The sequence below is a fragment of the Medicago truncatula genome, chromosome 3 (assembly GCF_003473485.1).
Source record: "Medicago truncatula cultivar Jemalong A17 chromosome 3, MtrunA17r5.0-ANR, whole genome shotgun sequence".
NCBI lineage: Eukaryota > Viridiplantae > Streptophyta > Magnoliopsida > Fabales > Fabaceae > Medicago > Medicago truncatula.
In genome coordinates this window covers 49749809-49772065 of record NC_053044.1, presented here as the reverse complement: position 1 = coordinate 49772065, position 22257 = coordinate 49749809, and the positions used below count along the sequence as shown (strand labels likewise).

The following is a 22257-nucleotide window of genomic DNA, read 5'->3' as shown; positions in this document are numbered from 1 at the left end:
TGGAGACTCGATGTGAGGTCATTAGAGACAATGCTTCATCAATGTTGAGCTTCAATCATCCGTTATGCGTCATATAGAATGCAGAATCCCAAGCTAGCTGTTGTTTGTTGGTTGGAAGATATCCAACCAACAATTGTGTTCGGACCTTTCAATATTTGGGTCTGATAGGCAGTGAATTTTGAACCTTGACGAGTCCAGAACAACTATATTCTGTTTTACTATCTCCTAAAAAAATCATGCTAACATGTGTCCTAAGGATACATGATGGATCTATTTGGTAACACCCAAAAAAGAGCTTTTATCTCTTAGCTTATAGCTTATAAGCTCGTTTGATAAAAAAAAGCTCTGTTTGATAACACTTTTTCACCATGAGCTTATAGCTTATTTCACGAGCTTATAAGCTATTTTTCAGAAGCTATTCCAAGTAGCGTTTGAGCTTATAGCTTCTCACTTTTAACTCCAATTTTACCCTTATTATTCTAACTAAATTTCATTTTTTACCCTTAATCACTTATTATATTATAAATTAAAATACATATGTTTTAAATATGAATGCTATTTTTTTTTTTTATGAATGAAAGATCCTTTTTTTTCTCAATAGAAAAAGTTTTTTTTTTTTACCGTTACGTTTAAGTTTTTTTCCGTTACAATTGTTACGTTTTTTTTTGTGGGACTATTTCAATATTTAATGTCACCATTTTTTTTTGCAAAATGACACGTTATTTTTGTGTGATATATCAGAATTGTAGAGAATAAGAACAAGGACAATAATTTTCTCCAACAAAAAAAAATAAGAACGTTAAGTTTACCTTTACTATATATATATATGTACAAACTATATTTTATGTATTGTTATGTTTAAAATTTTTTACACTTTAATATCTAATTTTTTTAAACAAATGAAAATAAATATAAATTAACATTTAGGAATTAAAAATTAATTTAATAATAATATTAAATTAACAATTTTTAATTTTTAAATACTTTAAACATTAATTGATATAAACTTTATTATGAATTAAAAATGTCCTTTTATGTAATTTTACATTTATCAGCTAATTGAACCGCTAATTTTACCAAACATTTTAAGTAGCTTATCAGCTACTAATCATCAGCTATAAGCCATCAACTATAAACTATCAGTCATCAGCTATAAGCTATAAGCTATCAGCTAGCTTATCAGTCATCCGCTATTTTTACCAAACATAGCTGATAAGGTTTTCACAAATAATAAGTATTTTGTAAAGAAAAAAGTTAATTGTCAAAATATTTTATCATCTCAAAAACATGAGATATAAAATTCGTGTCCTGTTGGATACAAAATACTGAAAGTTAAGTTGTCTCCAAGCCAACATTGATTCAATTATTATTATTCTGCAATTCACTGGGTAAAAAAAAAATGTGAAAGTGAAACAAAGATGTTAAATTATCGTCATATTAAAAAGTACTCCGTCCAAAAAAATATTAAGATGATAGAGAATGTATCCCTCCCATCAGGGCTCTTCAGTCATTGGCTACAAATAAATTTTCAAATATTAGAAGGATTACGGCCAATCAAGGTGTGATCTATTTATCCATCCATATTTTAAAGAAAGGGAATGCTAACCATTGCCCTTGAGACATTGGATAAGTAGATAAAAATAGAAATATAACATTGGAAAATGATGAAAAATGATAAATTTAACTTTTTAAAAGTCAAAATGTTGTTGAAACCAATGCAAACATGTTACTTTTGGCTTCCTTAACCATTGTCTGAGGGCAATGGTTAGCAAAACCCTTTAAATGTGCTTTCAAGCAGGTTGTAGACTTGTAGTAGTATACTAAAATAGAAATATATTGTAGTCTAAAAAAATGTTTAATATGTTTTTGGTCTTTATAAATATACAAACTTTTCGTTTTTGTTTTTCTAATTTTTTTCTTCTTCAAGTTTTAGTCCCTAAGAGTTTTTCAACTTCACGTTTGATTCCTCTTTATGTAAACTCATATTTAAAATTCATATTTTTGAATAAAATTTTACAAGAATCTAATAGGCCGCAAGAGTAAACCTATAATCTAAACCTTTCCCTCCCTAATCTTTTTCTCGAGCAGCGTAGCACTCATTAAATTGATATGAAGTTGCGCCATTAGATCTAGGATAGCGTCATTCAACATATTTAACACATTATCTCCATTCTTTTTTATCTCCACCTAAGCCTTCTTTGGATGATCAAGTAATTGGAAACACAATACCGGAATCCTAACGCATTTGAATAACAAAATCGAAGGACTGGGGGTTTAAGTTCAGTTTTCACAATTCACAGCGTCACCTTCGTCAGATTTGCTTAGAGATTCTTCGACGGAGTTAGCGATATTGGGGTTCTTTGAAAAAATGAAAAGGAATTCAATTAGAAAGAAAAAAATGATAGAAGAAAAAAATAACACATTCTAAATACAATTTTGAAGTGTTTAAAGGTTTAGCAACATTTTTAAATTAAGAGTGAACCATTAATCTAATCCCATAACTATCTCAGCTCATCAAATTTATTTATGAATTATATATGATTCTATATCTTACTTTTAAATCTCTCAAAAAAAATATCTTACTTTTAAAGTAACTAAAGAAACAATTCACAAGTCCTAACTCAACTGAAAAAATGCCGAAATTGTTAGGTCGGATGTCATGACTAGGGTTTGAACCCTGATACCTCTACTTGTGTGTGTGAGTTTATAATAACTTTGTCATTTCGTCTATCTACAAAAAAAATAAAAAATAACGAAAGAAACAATTAAATATCTTTGTTAACATAATTCAGTTGATATCAACATTGCATATGTAAGGTCTAATGTTTCAACCTCAAACTCGTTAGTTATTCACTTAAAAAAGTAATAACCAACTAAATAGATTTTTTTTAATCACTAGAAAACAAACTCAATATCTGATAATTTACAATGTAAAATGAACTAACTATTTGCGTCAGACTTCAATTGTAACTATCTTGATAGATTGAGTATATTTTAGAGACTGATATTTGTATGATTTGTAGACTAAATAGATAAGGATAAATAATGATACTACTTTTTAGAACAAATCGAAGATAGACTGATAAAAAGAAATTTGTTCAGAAAACTGATAAATGAATTAATCAAATGCATACAGTTCACTAACACTATGGACCGCATGTTAGCCAGATCCACCCTATCTAGTAGAGAAATGATATTTGTACAACCACTTTATGACAACTTTTTGATAATCTTCTCTTTCATACTCACATTATATTCTTATTCTCTCTCTTTCTTTTTCTCTCTCCATTATTCTTGACCAATGAAAAGAAAGATAAAAAAAGTTGTCACAAGAGTTGTCTCGAATGGATGTTCAAATATCAATACTCATCTACTATGAATCAGATTAATTTCAATTTTAAATTTCTTGCAAAAGTTTGGTGCAAGAAACATGTACCAAATAAAATATTAAATTTTGAAAAATTGCCAACTGCAATGGTACGCCAATTGTTTTGGCAACTGTGAATGTGGTGCACGACTTTGCATGCAGGAAACATTAATTATATTAAATTAAATTGAAAGCAAGCACATCATGAAAAAGATAAAGAAAAAGGGAACAAAAGAAAAAATAAAAAAGATTGTGCGTACAAGCTTGGAATGCATTCACTCTTACAACACAATTTTATCTTCCTACAAAGCTGCGAATCATTTACGACTTTTTGTTCTTTAAAGTTGAAATTCAACTCACTTTTCTTTCTTTATAGTTATGGGTTTTCTCACCCCATATTCCTTCTTTTCTTTCTCTACTCCCACTCTTTTCATTTCAATTTCAATTCAACCATCTACTAGTATTTTCTTTCTCTTTCTCTTACAATTACAAAACCCAACTCAATAACAACAACACAAACAACCTTATATATTCTCATGGGTTATCTTTTTTGCAATGCAGAGTCTGCAATTGCAACCTGCGATCCACACTATTGGGATCTCAAAAAAAGAAGCAAAACATTAACAACAAATCGTACACACATTATCAAAGAGTTTCTTTACACCGACCTCGTCACCGCCACGGATAGTTTCTCTGCCGAAAGCTACCTCGGCAAAGGTAGCCACGGCAGAGTTTACAAAGCAAAGTTAAACGGCGACAAGGATAACATAGTTGTCGCCGTTAAAACTACAAAGCTAACTACAAAAAGCAAACATAGTCACATCAACGGCAACAACAAAAATTGCACTGGTTGTGGTAATTGTACAAGTCCAGCAGAAAACGAGATCGAGATTCTTTCACAAGTTCCAAATCCTCGTCTCGTAAATCTCATAGGATACTGCACCGACCCAAACGGCAATAAATTAATTGTCGTTGAATACATGCCAAACGGTTCACTTCATGATTTATTACACTCTTCATCTAAACCACCCGGTTGGACCAGACGTTTCCGGTTCGCATTACAAGTTGCAAAAGCGGTTCGAACCTTACACGGTTCAAATCCTCCGGTTATTCACCGTGATATTAAATCCTCCAACGTTTTGATCGATCAAGATTTCAAAGCGAGACTCGGTGATTTCGGTTTAGCGCTAAGAGGACACGTGGAAGACGTTCGTGTAAAGTGCACACCACCGGCGGGTACGTTAGGGTATCTTGATCCATGCTATCTTGCACCGGAGGATCTTAGCGCGAAGAGTGATGTGTTCAGTTTTGGGATCTTGTTATTGGAGATTATCAGTGGAAGAAATGCGATTGATGTTAATTATAGTCCTCCTTCAGTGGTGGATTGGGCGGTGCCGTTGATTAGAAAAGGTGATTTCGTCGGGATCTGTGATCGGAGAATTGGTGCACCTTCGGATTTGGTTATGTTGCGGCAGATTGCCGTGATTGCGGCGAGATGTGTTAGATCAACGGCGGAGAAACGGCCGGGGATGGTGGAGGTTGTTGAGTGTTTGAAATTGGCTAGGAAGAGGTTTCATTCGTCGCCGATTTGGTGTAGTTGGAGACGGCGCGTGACGCGTGTGGAGAACGCGCAACCGTTGATGAGATGTGAAGACTATGATAATGATAATGATTATGATTATCGTAATAATAATTATTATGATTGGGATGATGATGAAGATGATAATAAAAGTGAGAATGTTGTGAAGATTGTTAAGAGTGGGAGCAGTAGAAGGAAGAGTAAAGTATCAAGTGTGGCGAGCGTAGAGTATGAGAGTAAACCGTTGAAGAAAGGAGCGAGATCTAAGCCGTCGAAGAAAGTAACGAGATCTAAAACCGTTGGATCATCTTCTGGGTTTGTTAGTAGTTGCAGTAGAATGAGTGGGATTCAAATGGTTACAGAGAAAACGGGTGTAATGAAGTTGAAAAAGTCAAAGTCAATGGGAGTCTTGCAAAGTCCTAATTTGGGTGAGGATGAGACAATGATAGCAATGTGGAAGTTGGTGATTAGAGATAATAAGAAATTGGAAAAGAAGATGTTAGAAAAACCTTTGGTTAATAAGCATGGTTGGGAATCAGAATAACCCATTAATCAGAGATAATTGGATGATTTCTGTGTTAAACAGTTGAGAGTAGTCAACCCCTGCAAAATAGAGAGCTAGATTTTTGGGGGGTTTTGTTTTTCTGGCATTATCTCATTCTTTACACTGTCAATCACAATCTCCTAAAAATGGAAGAAGCATTTTTTGTTGTTTATTAATAAAATGTATTTTACGAATTTTGAATGAAAAGCGACAAAAGATAAATTATCAGATCGTTATAGTAGTTATTATTAGTACATGTCTTTACGTAGAGTTTGTCGTGGCTTGTCTTCTTAGAAGAAGCCGAAAGGAACTGGGCCAGAATTTTGCATATGGACATTATTCACTTTCTAGTCCATTCTAACCTTATACTCCTTCCGTTTTAGATATAAAATCCATTTTAAAGTATTTATTGTATTAACTATTTCTATACAATAATATATTTTCCCTAAAAAAAATATCTTTATTTTTTCGTAATAGAAATCGCTAGTTCTTCACTCTTCTGAAAAGTGGTCCAAAGAATGCAAGGAATTATTAGTGAGAATCATAAAGAACACTCTATTCATCATAAATATATTACACAATTTAATCATGTGTATTATTCAAATGACCTACCATAAAGTACTTTTGAAACAAATCATGTATATAAAATGTTCTATTTTTTTCAATGAATATTTCCAAATATAAATTTTATATGATTTTTTTTGTGGGCATTCATTAATAGTTGTGAATTAGATAAAAACAAATCAAATATTATTTGATAGAAAGAGTGACATCCGTTGGTCATAATGCAGTCGTTAACCATTTTCTTTTCTATTTTTTTTTTCATCTGAGTTAATGTATATTCTAGATATATGTAGCGTTGAATGTAAGCATCTCTTTAATAATGATTTGAAATTTGGTTTACTACGTTGTGAGATTCTTGCCATTCTATCCATTTTTAACTCCAACAAATTATTTTTAACACTTCCCAAAATATAATATGATTTTGAAGGGAATGGAATGAAAAAAAAAAAGCACGGTCACTGAAAAACAGAGAGAATCAAAATAAATGTAAATATTATATGATATAAAAAAGTATTTTGAGAGCAAACAATAAGGTTTTGTTTGGGAGTTTGGAGGGGAGGGGAGGGTTTTGGAAAAAAGGAAGGACTAAGTGGAAGAAATAGAAGACATTGGGAGGAGAGGGCTTTGGAGGTTAATTTTTTACTCATAATGAAAAATCTTCCTCATTTGGGGGAACTCAAAAATTGTATTGGGGGAGGGTTTTTGGAGGATTATGGAGGGTTTATATGAATTTTTCAAATTCAATCTATGTTGCTATAATATTTTTAAAATTAAAAGTATATTAATCATAAATATTAGTTTATCATTCTCTAAAAATCTGTTCTTTCAAAAAAATGTGAATTTTTTATCCATTTTTCTAGAGCTGTCAAAACGGGCGGCCCGGCCCGTTTAGGCCCGGCCCGACCGGGCTTTTAAGGGCCGGACTAAAAAGCCCGGTTTGAATATGGGCTGCAAAAAATGAGCCCGAGCCCGGCCCTATACGGGCTCCCGGGCTAACGGGCCGGCCCTGCCCCGTATTTTTTTCTTCCCTTTTCCATTCTTTTAAGTACGGAACATACATAAATATGCCGGGCTAACGGGCCAGCCCGGGCCCGTATCAGTCTCTCACACACACAGACCACAAAAAAAAAAAAAACAGTTGTATTTTTTGCGGGCTTCCGGGCAGCCCGAAGCCCGGACGGGCTAGCCCTAACGGGCCAAGGGCTTTTACGGGCCGGGCTAAAAAGCCCTCTTCAATTTTGGGCTCCAATTATTCGGCCCAAGCCCTACATTTTATTCGGGCTTTCGGGCCGGCCCTTACGGCCCGACCCATTTTGACAGCTCTACATTTTTCTATGTATTTCCAACCTTCCAAAGCTCTCATCTCTCTTCCCCTCCATACTCCTCCCAAACAGAGCCTAAAGGAACTTGATAGTATCAAATAATAAAAGATTAACTAAATTTCCCTCTTAAAAACTTTAGTAGTAATATTGAAAGGGATGAGTGGGTATTGATGTATCGGTTAGGGTCAACCCAGCACAATATGAGGTTTAGAACGAAATTTAAAATGGAGTATTTCACACTCTATTAATATTATTATTTTTAATTCAGAAGTCCTAGCTCAACTGGTAAAATGTCGAAATTGTTAGGCCGGATGCTATGACCGGTTCGAACCCTAATACCTCCACTTGTGTGTGTGAGTTTATAATGACTTTGCCATTTCGTCTATCTATAAAAAAAAATATTATTATTTTTAAAATTATTATAAAATTTATCTTTCAAACTTTTGAATCAAAGCTATTAGTCACCAACAACAAGCTCAATCTTCCTTCAGAAAACAACAAGCTCAATCTTACTTAGGTTCTATTTTGGATGATTGCAAAGTATCTTTGTTGTCTTGGTTTTTTATCTAATGTTAAAAATTGTTTAATGAATATTATTTCCACATGATTTTCTTTTAATATTTTACAACCGTCACATAAGAGATTTATTTAAATTCAATTATAAAGTTAAACTATTAACACTAAACTAACACCTCATGAACTTTTTTTTTTTTTTACAGAAAACACATTATGAACATAGATATAATAGGATAAATTAAATTCTAAAACTAAAACGAGATTTGCCGATTTTTTTTTTTTTTTTTTTTTTTTTTTTTATGATTTTACAACATTCATATCTAACGGTTTTTTTTTTTTGAGGAATATCTAACGGGCTTAAATAAGCAAGTATTACCCGAAACCAACTAATGTGAACAAATCTTGTCAAGAAAAAACTCACGTTCAATTAGCAAAAAAACAAAAATAAAAAATAATCGTGCTCTATTCAGATATGAATGATCATTCATTGGATATCAATAGCAACTCAATTAACCTCTAAAAAAAATCAATTAAGATTTCTTTATCCATACTTGTGAGTTTAACTCAGTTGGTAGAGATATTGTATGTTATATACAAGGATCGGAGTTTAAACTCCGAACACCTTATTTATTCACTTTAAAATGTGAATCTTGACACAAAATTATTTGACAAGAAAATTCATCTAAGAAGATTTGCCCAATACCAATAACTGAATAGTTTCTAATTAAGAATTTCTTTTTCCACCCTCCAAGTTTCTCATGCACCCTACAAAATTATCCTTGGATTTTAAAAGACTAATACCTCAAATTCGTCTTTGAATTTTGAAAAATCGGTCAATTTCGTCCCTGAATTTTGCGAAATATCAAATTAGTCCCTGAATTTACAAAATGTCAATCAAACCAGTCCCTCCGTTAAGTTGGTCTGTTAACGGAGGTGACGTGTCACGTTAACCTCTGACAAAGCTTACCACGTCAGATGCCACGCAAGCAGGGACCAAACTGATTGATTTACACAAAATTTCGAAGGACGAAATTGATGGATTTACACAAAATTTCCAAGGACCAAATTGATGGATTTTCAGAAAATTGGCAACGGCTCTTTCCCTTCTTTGTGAGTAACGACTCTTTCTCCACTTTCTCATTAAAGGCTATTTCTTCCCCAAATATATAAATTTGGAACCCTAATGTTATAATTCCTTACATAGAGTTCAAAATCCCCAAAATTTCTTCCATGAATTGATGTAAAATTTCTTCCCCAATTCAAAAAACTTAGAACCCTAATTTTTTTGATTAAATTTGAAATTCATAAATCAAGTGGTCTGCCTTGTAGATTCAGTGTTTAGAATTGATGGGTGGTGCGCGAATGGGTCCATGAATTATATTCATATCCATCATTTCGATCCTCAAATTAGTGAAAATACCATCAAATTGGTCCTTGAATTATCATAACAGATATCAATGTGATCATTTGTGCATACATTTGCTGAACAAAGTAAAATGTAAAAGACAAACACTTTGATTATAAAAAGACAAACATTTGCATTATATCATAAGTCAATATTCGATGTTAATAAGTCATTACATAGCCAAAAAAACAACAGTACATAGCCAAAAAAGCATTAACTAAACTAGTCCAAAAACATAATTAAAACATGCATCACTGTTTTGGAAATCTTGGAGTTGGGATAAACTCCATGTATTGGGGTTGAGTAGAAGTGGATGGCCCGTAATTTGGATTTGGAACTCTAACAACATCCTCTTGTTGCACCTCAGTAGCAACATTCTCAACAACAGTTTCCACACTTGCCACATTACTTTGTACTTGTTCTTCAGACTCAGTGTCAATCCAATTCTTTGGTCTCCTAGCCACACCTTGCTTTGCACAACTTCTTGATTATATGTCCCATCCAATTCTCAATGTGGAAGATGTGGATTGACATTCGCGCACCACCCATCAATTCTAAACACTGATTCTACAAGGCAGACCATTTGATTTATGAATTTCGAATTTAATCAAAAAAAAATTAGGGTTCTAAGTTTTTTGAATTGGGGAAGAAATTTTACATCAATTCATGGAAGAAATTTTGGGGATTTTGAACTCTATGTAAGGAAGTATAACATTAGGGTTCCAAATTTATATATTTGGGGAAGAAATAGCCCTTAATGAGGAAGTGGAGAAAGAGCCGTTACTCACAAAGAAGGGAAAGAGCCGTTGTCAATTTTCTAAAAATCCATCAATTTGGTCCTTGGAAATTTTGTGTAAATCCATCAATTTCGTCCTTCGAAATTTTGTGTAAATCAATCAGTTTGGTCCCTGCTTGCGTGGCATCTGACGTGGTAAGCTTTGTCAGAGGTTAACGTGACACGTCACCTCCGTTAACAGGCCAACTTAACGGAGGGACTGATTTGATTGACATTTTGTAAATTCAGGGACTAATTTGATATTTCGCAAAATTCAGGGACGAAATTGGCCGATTTTTCAAAATTCAAGGACGAATTTGAGGTATTAGTCGATTTTAAAATGTGAAACTAAGTTTTCCTCTTATTTTCAAAGTGAAAAATATCGTTTTAGCCACGGTTTAACTATGGCTAATTGTGTTTTCAAAGTACTTCGGATTTTATATTAACTCGATCATCCTCTCTGTCAAAATTAAATTTCATATTTTTTCTCATGATTATTTAACACAAAAAGAATTCGAAGCATGTACAGGCATTCATATTCAAAAATCCAAAGTGGTTATTTTTTTCTTTAGATTTTGTAATCCGAAAACCCACATGTTTCGGATCCTTCTTGTAAAAAAAAGTGAAATTTAATTTTAACGTAGGAGGTGTTCGGATTATTTTGGCAAGAACCCCGATTTGTATCAACATAAACATTCAACTTGAAAGAGGAGTTGACAGGGAAAAATAACCCTTATCTTGGAGAACCTTGAAGAGTGAAGACATTGTAGCAAGCTGCAACTGACGGGTTCTAGGAGAGGCGACAGACCGACTTAGTTTGTTCACAACAAATGTGATATCTAGTCTTGAAATGGGAGTCTTCGGTGGTATTGAGGTGAAGATTTGAATCCATGGAAATGAAGACCTTCAGTATCATCAGTTTTCCTTGTACCGGTGTAATAAGGACCTTGCAACATTGAGATGTTGGTGCTTCCTTTTTACTAATGAATTTTATTGAGGCTTGTAAGGACATGAAAGCTGATGGTTGTTCCTTCATGTTGCAAGTTCTTTAGCATTATATCTCCTGATTATTTTGATTTACTCACTAAATAGTCTTTACAAATTTGGTTTGTAAGACCAATGGTGCCTGAGACTTATTTTGCATCAAATGTACCTATCTGTACCTTGAGGGATCATCCACAATGGTAAGTAAAAAATTATTTCCTTCATGAGTAGCCTCAAAGAAAGGAGCCCAAATGTCGTAAAGTGAATCATCAGATCAAAGGAAATTGACGCGATTTTTATGAGAGATAAAAGGTAACTTTGAAAATTTTGGAATAGTTGAAATTTGACAGGAATGAGATTGAAATTTTGCACGTAATGTGAAAGGAAATTTATCTGTAACAATTTTGAGTATATGATCAGACAAGTGACCAAGTCTATAATCTAATGCTCATTGGTTGGCCATATAATAGTTTATAGAAGTACAAGGAAAACTAAACTCTTCATTTGAACTAATGCAACTACAATTTGGTAAGGAAACATTACACAAAGCAGATTAATTCCTATTGGTATAGACATAGAGTCCTTGATTCATATTACCCCTGCCAATCACCTTCACTTAATGCTTGTTTTGAAGCAAGAAATCAAGTTTATAACAAAAAAAGTTTAACAGACAGAATAATCTGAATTTTTTAAGAGTGAAGTGAACTAAACTGAAATCAAGTTTAACACTAAAAGAAGGAATGTAAATAACAATTTATAACAAAAAAAAGAGAGATAGAAAGATAGTTTCTATACCTGAAATAACTAGAGCTAAAAAGTGTAAGGAAGTAGAACATAATTGTTTTACAAAGCATGGTGTGAACTAACTAGAGCTAAAAGTAGGGAGTGTGAGTTTTGAAACGAAAGAAATGGAATTTATGAGGGAAAACACGAGAAAATGGAAGAAAAGAGTTTCAGTGTTGCAAACAAAGGAAGCAAAAAATTGCTTATGAGCGGCAGAGGGCTTAATTTGTTTTATCTCATTGAATGGTACTGAGGTGAGTTGAAGTGAATACAAGTGTTCTTCACCAACGTGTGCGGCAACTGTAAATACACTTCAATGTCCAAGTCGTTGAGTTTCAATGAGTTTTGAGGAGATTTCTCATAATGAGAGTGTGTACCTTGCTTTTTGGATGTCACACCCTATTATATATTTCTGGGCGTGGATATGTCGGATTTACTCATGTGGCATGGTGGTTGAACGATGGTTTAATCAAGTGGAGGGATCAGGGATGCTAGGAGCGTATGATTTTATGTGACGCGGCATTAAACTGGGTCACATAAATGTTGAAAGCAAAATCCTTTATTGATGTTTTAAAGATAACAAACATATTTACTTTAATTTATATTGTTATCTACTAATGAATTTTGTGAGAAATGTTTCATGAGAATGTTTAGTAAAAGCAAGAGAACGTTCTGGCCTCACAAGGGATAACAAAATCCTTATTGAATATGGATGTGAACAAATATGAGCTTTTTGGGCAATTGCCAAGATATGCATAATTAAGATCAAAACCAAAGCAAATATTCTCTTTTGTCTCACTTAAAGAGGAAAGAAATCAAGGTTCTTGGAAATGCATTAAAGGACAAAGAAACAAAGGAAATAAATTATATTCTTGCACATGTGTTGGAAGCAAAAAGAATAAAATCATCTTTGGGCCCTCATGTGGCTTTTTCGATCCATTAAGGAATTTTGAGGAAAAGGAATATCCAAAGGATCAATATCTATCTCTAAGCTACATGACATCATCAAGATGACTTCAGCAAAAATCATCAAGTGGGCAGCAAGTTACAAAAGGCTTGATCACAACTCATCACCAACTAGCAAGCACGTGCTCTACAATTTCGTTCAAGTTTGGTTGGAACTGAGAGAATGTTCTGGGCAAAACTGAAGAAATATTCTCTACATGCTTTCTTCCCAAGTCTCTTTGGAGCCAAAATTCAAATTGGAAGCACAACAGCTCTTTTTTAGCTTGCTTTCCAAGGGAATCAGCTCTATAAATAGAAGAGGACATTGAAGGAGAAAAGCAACAGTTTGAAATACAAAGCATTTATCTCTCTCAAAGCAAAAACTACCAATCTCTTCAACATCTCTTTCGACAATCATCTTTAATTCTCATTGAGAACACATTTATGAGTTTGTATTCATACAATGATAGTTTGTTTGACATATAAAGATCCAAACAACATCCTACAAATCTTTTGTTTGAGACGCTAGATCCAAACAACATCCTTCTTATTTTTGTTTGAGACATTCTATCCAAACAATCACCTTACAAAGAGATAACTAGATCTCAAGTCTATTGGGCTTAATAGTTTGAGATAGGAAGAGTTCCAACCTTTCTTGTGCGAAAGCAAAGAATTGTAGAAGCCTGCTGAGGTTGATAATACAGTGGTTACAGACTGATCTGGTGTGATCAAGACCTTATAGTGTTGGTTAGAAGTTTCTACCAACTGTATACTAAAGTGGATAATCTCAACGAAGTGTGGGGACTGGAAGTAGCCGGGTTTGATGAACCAAGATAACTCTCCTGTGTTATTCTCTCTCTCTCTCTCTCTCTCTCTCTCTCTCTCTCTCTCTCTCTCTCTCTCTCTCTCTCTCTCTCTCTCTCTCTCTCTCTCTCTCTCTCTCTCTCTCTCTCTCTCTCTCTCTCTCTCTCTCTCTCTCTCTCTCTCTCTCTCTCTCTCTCTCTCTCTCACTTGTACGCACTATACACACACATTATCACAAAGCTTTAATATTCACCTCCAGAACATTCTGGTCCTAATTAATCTCAATCATATTAATCCAGAGTTCTCTGGTCCTAACTTAACCTATACTTTATTGATAAATTAAAATGCCTCCAGAACATTCTGGTCCAAGATAAAACAACTTTTTAATATTTAACTAAAAGTTTATTATATTGTTTTATCATTCTACACTTATATTTCTCCAGAACATTCTGGTCCGTACTAAACTAACCTCATAACTTAGCTTAATATCAATTTATTAGTCTGCTTATATTATCTCTCTCCAGAACGTTCTGGTCCTTTATACATCAATTTATTATCTGTTTAACTAACATTAACTAAGATTCTTCTTGAGTACATAAAATCTAATTTAAAGTTTCAGGAATAATTTTAAAAAGGGGTCACAATTCAAACCCCCCTTTCTTGTGACGTTTATTGCTACTTCAATAAAATCATACACTCGTAGCATCCCTGATCCCGGTATGGAACATGTACTTTAGTAAAAATGTTAATACTTCTCTTTCGTTTATATATATTTTTAATATGTTTGAAATGACCAAATAAGTCAATATAGGAGACGGAAGGAGCTTCGACTACTCTGAATGAGTGATTGCAAGAATTTTTGAAAGCCTAAACGAGGTCCTTTGTGAAACATGGAGCCATATAGTGTGTTTGTATAGGATATTTTAAAAATTAAGCCTAAATGAGGTCCTTTGTGAAACATGGAGCCATATAGAGTGTGTTTGTATAGGAGCGTATGAGTGATTGCAAGAACATGTACTTTAGTAAAAATGTTAATACTTCTCTTGTCGCGGTGTTTGTTTAGTTCCTATTGAAATATCTACATCAGTCAATTACAAATTCAACCAATGATTTAGGCGTCAACATTGCAGATCCGGAAGCATGGGTATTTCGGTGACTTAGGTTTTATCATATTATATGTAGGCATGTTGCCGTTGTATGCTATTAACTTGAGTGTTGTGAGTTTGTTCGCAGATTCACCCTTTACGTTTTTAGCATGTTTGTATCTGATGTACTCTATCAATTTGAATGAATGAATATCGTTTTGTTTTTGTAAAAAAATAAAAAATAAAAAAAAAAAAAGAGCCGTGTTAATTAGAAGGACAGACTTATGCGAGGCTTGTTGTGGAACCTAACACGGACAAGTTTTTTTTTTTAGGCATGCTATACATCGCGATGGAATTTCACCCGAAATTTTCCCGATTGTTTTGTATATATTTCTTTCTTCTACATAATAACTTTTTTGATCAATTTTTCTTTATATAGCTACTAAGAAGGAAAAAAAAAAAAAAAAAAAAAAACACGTGCACAGGTGAAATATGTATCTCTATGACTTACGTGGCTTCAAAAGCTTTGAAATATTATGTATTCTTTGCAGGTGATGACACAGAGAATTTAGATTAACAAAATGGAAGCCAGTGCTTCAACATATAAGTTTGCAAGGCACATCCTCTAAAAAAAAGTTTACAGCGCTATTAGCAAGCAAAATTAAAAGTTTACAATGTTCGTGAAATATTCGGGATGAATTTTGTCGCAATATTAAGCATTTCTCTGTTTTTTATTTTATATACATAGCCAAAATTATATATTTCCTCGGTTCCAATTTATAAGAAAAAAATATCAATTCATATTTATTAAGAAAACTAAAACATAGTAATTTAAAATATAATTTTTTATGTTCTTCCTAAAAAAAGTTTCACAAAAAGATGTAAGAACAATTCTTATTAGTTAATGATTTTTGTCAAAAAAAAATTCTTATTGGTTAATGATTATGGAGAAAATAGGAAGAATAACAAATTAAATGCAATTTGCATTTAATTTTTCTTTAGAAAAGACTATTTTTTCCATATTATCCCTTGATGAATTGGGGGCCGTAATTTACCCCAATGACAAGTAGGATTCAATTATAGAACAAAGAAATGGAGATCACATGTTGAATAAAGAAGATGAAGAAGTTTGATGCTCTATAGATAAAAATGATATTTGATTGTAAGAAAATGATGAAAAAAAATAGATTTTTCTTTGATAGGAGTAAATTACTCCCAATTCATCAAGGAATAATGTAGAAAAAACCTGAATACGTATGTTAATTTGTTATTTTTTATGTAATTTACTTCGTCTTTATAATCAAACTCACTGATAATTTACTTGTGAGACTGACCTTGAAAGGGCATTTTCATATTTAAGTGTTTGCCTACGTATGTTGTTAGATATTTTTACTATATTTATTTTCCTTAACTAGGGTCAGATGGCATTGTTAGTAGGTGTGGCGAAACGAGTTTAGCCCGCCGGCCTAGCATGTTTAACCCACTATTTTTTGTGGGTTTAGTCAATGTTTTAAACTCGCTTTCTATAGTTGGCTCATTCGGCGTAACTCGTTGAAAAAACGGGGTGAGCCGTTTAATCTTTTTTTAAGACTTATTTTATCGTTTTAGATTTATTTTGGTTTTTGAATTTTTTTTACGATTTGTTTTATTTTGGCGAATTTTTCTTATTTTGCTATTAAATATGATGTTGAGTTTGGTAATTTGTTGACTACTATATTGTTATTACCCCAAATTTATTTTGTTGCCTATTCTTTTATATTTTTTTTATAATAAAACCAACATAGTTTTTTTGTAACAATTAAGTTGTAACCTATTTGAGTTGGTTTAGTGGCGTTGGTTTGAGACTTTGAAGCGTGCTACTCCTAAAAGTTTCATGTTCAATTTTCCTCGATATTAATTTGGTTGGGCTAATTTAAATTCTTTTAAAAAAATTAAGTTGTAAAAAAGATGCATTAAAAAAATTGTTTTTTCTCTCTAAAAACAAAGTTTTTTTGTTTAGCAAACCGACACGCCAACTCGTCTGTCCAACACTAAACTGAATAAGGTGAGATTTTAAACTCGATTACGTAATTTAACTCAATTCTGATCTCGTTCTATTATAAACACGCATAGACAAGGTGGGTCTAAACGGGGCAAACCGACCCCTAATTGTTAGCATTTGCCAGTAGAAAAATGGTTATGAGAATGACATCATATAATGTCGGAATAGGAGGGCACGTAGCAGCTCCCATAAGTGCCGACAGATTAATTTTCCCGATAATAATAGCAAGTCGGTGTTGGAAATTTATGGTTCCTCCCTCTTCCATTTCTGCAGCTAATATTTCTTGAATTAAGCACCATTCCATTCTTTTTTCTTTGTCCTCCTATTCCATAACACCTTTTTTTTTTAGTCATATATACACATCGGTAAGGTAACAAATGACAATGTAAGAGAGGAAGTAGGTAAATTTGTTAAACAAGTTTATTTTTTCCTGTTTATCTCTTCCATGCAATTATTGCATTATTAAGTTGTTTATGCGTTTCGAATATTACCACGTTAAAGTAAAAGATAAAAAAGGAAATAAAGTACAAGGATGGGGTAGTTAAAGTAAAAAAGTTAATATAAGATATACAATGAAATGTTATTGATGGTAAGTAATTGAGAGGCTTTCCAGAGTGAAACTGACATCTCTCTTTTTTGCAGAAGACGGGTTATTGATGACCACATCCTCTTCCCCTTCTCTTATCTTCAAAGCCATGTTCAAACAAATTAATTAATTATTACTATTATTATCTACACAAAATTAAATAGTAATTATTATGACACAATCTTAACTTGTTATTATCCTCCTATCGGTCAAATTTATCATGCTTTATTATGACTTTATATTTCAACAATTGACTCACCTCACCTCTCAGAGACATTGATTGTAGATCTTCTCTCAAAGTCCTACCTCATCTCTCAAGCAACCAAACTAGCTTAACGTACCCCAAAAACCAAATCCAAATAAAACAGGAAATTTATTTATTTATATATATTTTTATATTAATTTAATTTAATTATTTCTTGTTTAAAAGGTGGAAAGCAAAATGGAATTTGATGAACACGAAGACCTAGAGGAGGAGGAGGAGGAGGAGGAGGAAGAAGAAGAAGAAGAAGAAGAAGAAGAACAAATGGGGTTCCCTGTTACGCCGGTGGCATGTTACGACTCACTTGGAAACTCGGGAGTTAGGTCCAAAAATGGCGGTGGAATCGGTTCAGCGGACGGAGGAGCAGCGACCGCCACAGGCGGTGGTGTCAAAAGTGGGCTAGCAGGAACGGTCAGATACAAAGAATGTCAAAAGAATCACGCCGTCAGCATAGGCGGTCATGCCGTGGATGGATGTTGCGAGTTTTTAGCTGCCGGAGAGGAAGGAACACTGGAAGCGGTGATTTGTGCTGCTTGTGGCTGTCACCGGAACTTCCACCGCAAAGAAATCGACGGTGAATTCACTACCCAGCGGTCTCATCACCCTCAACACCACCACCATCAATTATCACCTTACTACCACCGTGCAGCTTTACCTCCTCCGCCTGGTTTTCACCACCACTCCGTAACTCCACCTATATCACAACATCGTCCATTAGCTTTGCCACCTGCTGCATCGAGTAGGGGATACAGTAGAGAAGAAGATAACGTGTCAAATCCAAGCAGCAGTGGTGGTGGTGGTAGTGGAACGAAGAAAAGGTTTAGAACAAAATTCACGCAGGAACAAAAGGATAAGATGCTTGCATTTGCGGAGAAAATTGGGTGGAGAATTCAGAAGGAAGATGAAGGTGCAATTGAACAATTCTGTGCTGAGAATTTTATCAAGAGACATGTGCTTAAGGTTTGGATGCACAATAACAAGCACACTCTTGGTAAGAAACCCTAACTTTTGTTCTTTCTCTTTCTTTTCTTTCAGTAATTTAATTTTGAGAACATTAATTAATTAATTAATTACTGGATTTCAGTGTCAATAGGACTAGTGTGGAACATGAGTTTATGATTTAATCCAAGAAAAGAACAATTTCATTTGTAATGTAAAATTTATTTATTTTTAATTAATGGAGATCTAGCTAGCTAGGGTTCTTACTCTTACTTCATTCCCTTTTTCCAAATTGAAAAGGAAAACCGAAGAAGATTGAAATTTCATTCATTGATCCATCGATAATGTGCAGATGAGCACAGACAACAAAGTCAAAAGTAATTCGAACTGAACAACGTACATGGCATGCAAAGACAAAGATGTTTTAATTTCAAGTTACATATTGTGTGTGATCATCATTCACATTTGTCATGTTTTCCTGTTTTTTCTCCTCATCACCGCTATTATTAATGTCGCCATTGGAACTCTTTCTCTCAAACCATGATCTTGATTCTAGACACACTCAAGCGTACGCAAGTTAAAATTCAATAACTATTCATTAATGATGAATCAAAGAAATTCATGTAGTATAGTCCAAAAAGAGAAGCTAGCTACACCGTTTTCTTTTGGTCTCATAATTGAGTCATGCATCACATACACTGATACACATAGTTATTTCAATTTTAATTAATTATTCTTCCTATAAATGCGTTGCGTTGGGTCACTGTTCAATTCTTTTTTCAAAGAAAATATCTTCACTTATTATTTAACGTTTCAATGATTAATCCCGTTTGTGTCTGGTATTTAGTTAGGTGTGAAATGAAAAGTGATAAAGTAACAACGTGATAATCAGAAAACAGTAATAATTAAGGGCAAGTATGAGTGGTTATTTCACGCGGCAAACTCGTACACTGTTTAATTATACTGTAGCTACACAGTGTTGCAGAACAGACATGCAGACTTTTTCTGATTTTGATGAAGACTGAACCACGTTAATTCTGCTATCTATCCACCTTTCCTTGTCTTTTTGTTATTACTCCATGTTCTTTCTTTTTCTCATTAACGTCTAATTCTATTTTGAAACACAAACTCATCAACAAATAATGAATGCGATGTATATTCCAGTGTTCTGTGTTCATGAGCACTGAATTAGTTTGCTCTAGCTAACTGCATTTTAGCATGCACTTGTGCTCTTAATTATTTTTTCAGTTGCAGTGTTTGATCCTTGTCCATTATAGTTTGAAAAAGCTCAATATGAAATAACTAGGGATTATTTAAATTGGTGCATTTTTCCTTCTTGATCTTTTCAGTGAAATTTTATCTTTTTGTTTGTGTATTTTATCTTTAATACATGTGCATATACTTACTTTATTCTTCAATCATAATAAAATTCAATTTTGATAACAAAACTAATAACATTAATTAGTTTAGTAATTCTAATAGGGAGTTGTAGCTAAAATGATTTGAGTTGAGAGTTAAGTGAATCGAAGGAGTAATCATTATACCTTGAATATTTTTAGTTTAACTCTCTAAATGAATTGAGAGTTATTTTGAGTTGGGATTCATCATTTGTTTTTGTGTGTCTATTTCTTTAAATGACATCTTCTATGTATTTTGAGAAATTAAAGAGTCTTAACTTGGTGTCTAAATAATGATAAGTCGATGATGTGATAAAAAAGAAATAGATAGAGATAAAATGAGGGCGTAGTGCTCAAGAAAAAAAAAATAGTAACAAACAATGAACCTTTTTCTTTTGTTGTTGAAATAACCGACACTATTGAGTTTTTTTTTTAAGGAAAGGTAAAGAGTGCCTTTAAGGCATTGGTTAAGAGGACAAATTTAGAAACGATGTATTGAAAAATGGTGAAAAATAATTTTGAAAAATAAAAAAATTGTTGAATTCAATGCAAACTTACTATTTTTTTATTTTTTATAAGCCTATTGAGCTTTGACCAATTGTTGATGTGGATTTGCAAACAAATTTGACTGAATAAACCATTGACCTAAACTTCAAAATAATCATTATATTTTCAAATTAATCCGTAATATTATTAATGTAATAAAGAAAAATCCTAACAAATGATTTGCGACACGTGCTAAAAAGTTTGAAATAGAAATTTTATCTTAGTAATTACGTATTTAACATATTGAAACATAAAAGGTATTTTTTTTTTCTACATAAAACTTATCAATTGTTTTCGTTTTTTAATCTTTACAAGTGCATCAAGACACTTTCTAGAATGAACCTATAATAAATAGTTCATAAAGTACAAGTACGAAATATGTCAATTTAGTCCCGAAAGTATATAAAAACATATTCAATTAGTCCTTATTATCATGATAGCAATGACTAAATTGGTGGATTTTATAAAGCTTTAATGTCTGCATATTATATTTATAAAGTTTTGGGACTAAATTGAAGAGAGAATAATCATTTGTGGTCTAAAATGATGGCTTATGATCAATTTGTGCAAATGGTCATGTAAATAGTGAATTTTGTAATGCAGTGGTTGTTGGATTGTTATGCGATAGCACCAAATACATCTATAAGGGTCTTCGTGAGTTTAGCTCAGTTGGTTTGGATAATGCATAATATATGCAATGTCCGAGGTTCAAACCCTGACCACTACAAAAAAAAAATACATCTATAAGGGGGACGAATAGATACTCAAAAAAGTTTTTGATTTTTTTAAAGTTGGTGCAACAAAAAAGTTATTTTTTTAGATTATAAAATTCTATGGTGAAGTCATGAAAATGACTTTTCTGGTGAAGTTAACACTATAACATCAAAAATATAGTGAGTAACACACCACTGTTTGTACAATGGCGTCAAAAGTTCAGTCCCCGTAGTATCATCAATTCATTAGATTAACAAAACTACACTTAATCAAACTTTATCCTACCTTGTTTTAAGTGTAACACCCCACAAAGTGTAACACTTAAGACTATCACATAATATCATCAACTCTGTTTGCATGTTAAAGATTCCAACGATAAAATAGTATTTGTAAGTCCAAGATGTTGCAAGCATTACTAGATGAATTACTATTGATCATTAATTAGTAATCAACAATTTAAAAATGAATCAAACATTAAGATCAAAATTAACTTTTTTAAAAAAGTCAGTTTTTTGACTGCACCGTAGAAGCTCCCTTATACTAATTATTCGAACTAAAAAAATGAAAAGTTGACTACTAATGAAGATCAATGCAAAACATACGATATCGAATAAGCGATAACCAATCAAATTAATCAATTAGATGATAGAGAGAATCACTTAATTTGATGATATTGATGATAAGCCAAAAACATATAATCATTTATTTGAAAAAAGCACTTAAGATTCAATTAGGTAACTAAGATGGTGGATTCTAAAAACCACTTCTCGATGCTCTTGGTTTTAACAAAGAATCAACACTTAATTGAGTTTCTTTTAAAATCAATCAAAGTTAGGTTTTTCAAAACCCACAATTGAATAAATATAAAAAATAAATTTAAAGAGTTAGGGTATATGGAGAAAGAGCACGACGACTTATAGAGGTTCACCCCCACACCTTCCTCGCTAGTGGACTAGTCTTCTCCCAAAGACATGATTTAGTGGAGTTTTGTTGGATTTTGAATACCAATTGTTTGTGAAATTGTTTACACCAGTATTGTTCCTTGAGACTTCAAAAACTTCCACGAACCCTAGTCTTTCAACAATTCTTGATGCAGCCC

General features: G+C 32.9%; 2 protein-coding genes across 2 annotated transcripts; both read left to right on the top strand.

Annotated features, from left to right (window-relative positions):
- Window positions 1–3611: 3611 nt before the first annotated feature.
- Window positions 3612–5718, top strand: LOC11424532 (serine/threonine-protein kinase-like protein At1g28390). The gene has a single exon (XM_003602899.4). It carries the CDS (start codon window positions 3904–3906, stop codon window positions 5488–5490), a length of 1587 nt encoding a protein of 528 aa, XP_003602947.1. The 5' UTR covers window positions 3612–3903; the 3' UTR covers window positions 5491–5718.
- Window positions 5719–17323: 11605 nt separating this feature from the next.
- On the top strand, window positions 17324–18773 carry LOC11435175 (zinc-finger homeodomain protein 2). The gene is made up of 2 exons (XM_003602896.4): window positions 17324–17637; window positions 17731–18773. The coding sequence occupies exon 2, from the start codon at window positions 17743–17745 to the stop codon at window positions 18565–18567; it is 825 nt and encodes a 274-aa protein (XP_003602944.1). The 5' UTR covers window positions 17324–17637; window positions 17731–17742; the 3' UTR covers window positions 18568–18773.
- The last annotated feature ends 3484 nt before the right edge of the window (window positions 18774–22257 follow it).

What these genes read in the sequence shown, in the direction of transcription:
- LOC11424532 (XM_003602899.4), top strand. Translation starts at nt 3,904, where the DNA reads ATGGGTTATCTTTTTTGCAATGCAGAGTCTGCAATTGCAACCTGCGAT.
- LOC11435175 (XM_003602896.4), top strand. Translation starts at nt 17,743, where the DNA reads ATGGAATTTGATGAACACGAAGACCTAGAGGAGGAGGAGGAGGAGGAG.